The sequence below is a fragment of the Anopheles merus genome, unplaced genomic scaffold (genome assembly GCF_017562075.2).
Source record: "Anopheles merus strain MAF unplaced genomic scaffold, AmerM5.1 LNR4000472, whole genome shotgun sequence".
NCBI lineage: Eukaryota > Metazoa > Arthropoda > Insecta > Diptera > Culicidae > Anopheles > Anopheles merus.
In genome coordinates, this window is record NW_024428052.1 from 39,152 (window position 1) to 43,734 (window position 4,583).

General features: G+C 49.8%; 1 protein-coding gene across 1 annotated transcript; it reads right to left on the bottom strand.

Moving 5' to 3' along the window:
* Positions 1-3,512: 3,512 nt before the first annotated feature.
* On the bottom strand, positions 3,513-4,580 carry LOC121602488 (chymotrypsin-1-like; the record flags this gene model as incomplete). The annotated part of the gene is made up of 3 exons (XM_041931252.1): positions 3,513-3,794; positions 3,879-4,453; positions 4,547-4,580. Coding segments are annotated over 3 exons (804 nt in total), but the record flags the coding sequence as incomplete, so codon positions are not given.
* Positions 4,581-4,583: the final 3 nt, after the last annotated feature.

The following is a 4,583-nucleotide window of genomic DNA, read 5'->3' on the forward strand; positions in this document are numbered from 1 at the left end:
TGTTTTGTGTTTTATGATGTGACCAATAATATGTGCATGTGTACTGCTGTGTTGTTGTGTTTAAGCATCTTTGGTCGAACGTCTGCCTCTTTGCTTGGCACATCGCGCGGCAAGATGGTAATCGAAGAGGAGGATTGCTTGGGACACAGATGGATAGATGGATGCAGCAGTACACTGGGTGAATGTTAAGTGCATCGCGAATGGTCGGCCAGAATGCAATTGTCAGGATCGTGGCGACACCTGTTGAGCTGGCAAAGGGCGGCCTGCAAGCCTACATTGTGTGAGTGGTTGTGCTCATGATGAACGAGGTCACATGCTGCTCGGTGAACAGAGGACATTTCGAAGCATTAGGAAGCATTTCCCAAAAAGGCATCATTTCCAACTCAGACACGTAAAAAGGCAACTTTCTCACGATCACCTCGTCTAGTGGGGGTCGACGTTGACGGTTTTTTTTTCTTCGTATAATTATTTCAACAATTTTCTATCAGGGTCGTCTACGTAAAACCTTCGAAAAAGGTAAAGCATAAACCTGATTACCTTCTGCTGAAGGAGACAAACCGAAATACTGGCATTACATTCCGTTGTACGCAAATACTTAATCGCACCGTTTCCAGTGCCCTCACAACCAGAGCAGCGTGCCCGTGAGAAACGCACCAACTTTCCCACCGACACACAGGCCAAACATAGCTGTGCAGCAGTGTTGCAGGCACCGAAATTTACAAAAAACACACAGACACACACACCCAAAACAGGTTAGACGGGAAAACCTTTCCAGCTACCTCAAACATGGACAGCTATTTTTCAAACATTTCCACCTTTTTGCACCCAAAAAAGCAAGGCACCCTCTCGGCACCTCTTGAAACGAGTTTTCGACGCTACCGGACAGCGTGTTCGGGTTTCGGGGGACACTTGGAAGTGATTTTGGTAATTTTTCTTATTTACCTATTTAAGAAATTCAGAAAAAAAAACGCACCATCACCGTCCAAGGACGCACGTCCTTGGAAAAGGATTAATCCATTTCGCCATTGGAACCCGGGGACCGAAGCGCAGCCCGGTTGTTGTAACCCGAATTACCCGAAAAGGCTCATTTCCCCCACCATGGCCGGAAGTTCAGGGGTGGAGTGTCGTTTGGAAATGGTTTTTTTTTTTTTTCTTTGGTTCGTCGACTTTTACAAACAAAATCCAACCCAATCCGTATGCATACATACGTGGCTTTTTTACTCCGTCCCAAAGGTCATCAGTGTCAGCACCGGTCAGTTTTGCGTTCGGGAAGGGGTTAACGCTGTCCATTAGCAGCAGCAGCAGCAGCAACAGCAGCAACGGAAAGGCTTATATGGGAGAAAATGTGAGTGTTTTTTGCTGCTCACCGTTGCGTCTCATATCCGTTTCCTGTGGCGCTGCTGCTGGAAACGCAGGAAAACGGCAAACGGTCACGGTGCGGACGGAATGACGCTGGCGAAAGCGATCGATCATAATATTTTAAATTAAATAGCCAAACGGTTTGTGAGAAAGTTTTCAACGCTCCTTTTTGGAGGTAACAGAGGGATGACCACAAGAAAAGCAGTGGCGTTTGATAAGGGAGTTGTTTGCTAGCGGACGAAGGAATTGTTTAACGCCGTGTGTTCGTCTAGAAGAAAATGGATTAATTTAATGAGAAACCTTTTTCAACGGTTTTTTTGGTGGTAAGAGCAAGCAAAACCAGATTTAAATGTACGATTTGGTTGCCCTAAAAATTGTAAAACTGACGTTAGATGACTTTTTTTGAACGGTGTCATATCAGCTTGTATGATAGAAATTCATTCAAAAGACTGGTCCTTTTATATTCTTGCGTTTGGGCAAAAAAAAGTAATTTACCTCTTCACCTTCCCTTCCGGTCGATTAAAATCAATCCTTTCCCCGCCCTCTGTCAACTGATCTCTTCCTTTGCAAAACAAAATTTGCACCACTCTTCGCACCGGAACCTCATACTTTTCCTTCATTTTGCTCTTCAAAATTGAACCTGCTTTTTTCAATTTAATCCAAAATACACACACACACACTTCCACCAACCGGAGTGGGATGTTGTTGCTCATTGTGCTGCTGTCAACCTTCTTTTTTTTTATCTCCACTTCAATGGCGTGCGCGGGCCCAGCTCCATTCAATCCAAAAAGGCCTTGTGTCGCGTGTCGGGAAGAGGAAAAACCTCAAACCTCACGCTCACGTTCGTACGCAACGCACGCACGCACGCAGAAGAAAGGAGTTTTTGTTTGCATACTTGGATACGGAAATCAGGTTCCATCAGCAGAGGGCAGCATCCCGAGCGGCGTGCGCGGCATGCCCCGAGCATCCCGGTCACGAACTGACAGCACTTTGACATCTGTAACATTGCTGCTGCTGCTGCTGCACTCCAGCAGCACTCTGCTCACTGGAAGGATTTTCATCTCATTTCGCATCACTTTCGTTGCCCGGGAAGGGGTTTCTTCCCCTTTTTAATATTTTCCACCACGGCCACCGAGTCCCGGAGGCAACCGAGATGATGGTTTTTTGTGTTGTTGTTGGTGTGTGCCATCCCTAAACCGACCCCGCTTCACCAGCATCTTGATCTTTGGTGCCCAGGGGTTTTGCGACATCACACACCCGGGGTCTGCCGAGATCATCATTAACCGGGTGTGCATCTCTGGAGAGGTCACTCCCGTTCGCAAGATGTTCTACACGGGACGGGACGGAAGTTAGACAACTCGCCTAACCCCTAGCATCCCTCGGTCGCTTGGTTCCTCTCTTCCTTCGGGCAGCTTCTTCTGCCACCATACAACCACAGAATCTCTCGAACGAAAGGGGTCCTGCACTGAAGGGTGAATGGAAGGATATTTTTCGGTAGGTTACACCGCTTTCCACCGGGCCGTACACGGGGCCGACGTTAATAAGTGCAAAAGTTAGCTCTTCTCATTTAGTTTCGCTCCGGGGTGATTGGATTCTCCGTACTTCCACACAGCCACGTACATGTGTTTCAATTCACCGCTGCCCCCGGGGTGCGTTCCATTGTTTAGTAGTGGTGGTGGTAGTGGTGGGATAGTGTGTAAAAAAAGATGTACAGAAAATATGAAACCCCGCAGGCGTATGTCAAATTCCAACCGTTGAGGAAGAGGGTTGAAGGTGTTGCTATGATACACGCACGAACGCGACGCGCTCGGACGGTTCGCGTATACGCAAAATGGAAACATACCGTCAACGATCATCACTTTCCGGGTGCGAACCCCGTTTTCTCTTTGTCGCGATGTCTCCGATTGCAGTCACCATTGTTTGCAGTCTCCGGACAAGGGACTGCAGAGACCAGGGCGAAGATGAATCGAATCGATCGGGGGTACAAATTGTGTTAACTCTTATACGAGCTAATTACGCACACTGCTGCCGCGTAATGGAATCGCGCTGCGGTTGGTTTCGAATTTTGAAGCGGTGCTTGAGGCGCTAACGCGTCCACCGGTTTGGCGGACGGATGGCGTGTGGTTTTTTTTAAATTGAAATATTAAATTACATTTACTTTATTTGTTTGCTGGGTAGTAGGGTGCATGATTTGAGATCTTCACTCCCGGACGAAGGGTTGGAAATCTGTGAGCCACACTTCAGGCAGGTTGCGACTCTCCAGCCGGTGGCGTATCGCTGGCAGAACCGCTGGTTTGCGTATTTTCCTGAATCCACGAGTCAAACTCCGACACGCGTGTGTAGACATCCGGCACACCGATACCACAGTACCGCGTACCGTACGAAACGACGCCGGACAGCTGATTGTTGCACACCAGCGGACCACCGGAATCACCCTAAAAGTATGCAACAGCGTTAGAAACACACACACACACACACCCAAACACATTTCCCTATCCCCTCACTCCTCATCCACCTACCCCACAGGCACCCTGTCCGACGCGGGTAAAGGTACAGATCTCGGTCGGGTTAACGGGCATGCCGCGCTCCCGGCACTGGTCGTTCGTGATCGTCGTCAGTTCCGCCTCCTGCAGGTCCTTGGGCGTCGATCCGATACGGATCGGCATGGTGTAGCCCCAGCCGGTCAGCAGGCACGTCACACCACCCCCGACAAAGTCGGACGAGTAGCGGATCGGTTGCACGTTCTCGTTGAACGTGAACGCCTCCTTCACGCGCATCACGCCGATGTCGCTCCGGTTCAGCTCGATGTAGTCCGGGTGGATCATGTACGACTCGAGGAAGTAGCGCGTACCCTTCGAACTGTCGTTCCGCAGATCGTTCGTACCGGCCACGATCGACATCCGGTTAATGTCCATCCCGTCCAGACAGTGGGCGGCCGTTACCACGTAGTACTCGTTCACGATCGAGCCGCCGCAGTTGTGCATCCAGCGCTTCGGCCCAAAGCCAAAGAACGAGCTTACCAGCACCTGGAGCGAGATCTGGTACGGGATGCGCTCGTTAGCGGTCGTGCCACCGACGATCTTCGAGTCATCGGCTGCAGCGTTGGACGAGGGAAGGCATCAAACGTCACTCGGTGCACGAAATCGGAAACAGGAAAGAACCGGCCCAAACCCAACGTAATGCTTACCCTGCGTTACGGAACATCCGACCGTAAGTAGCACAAT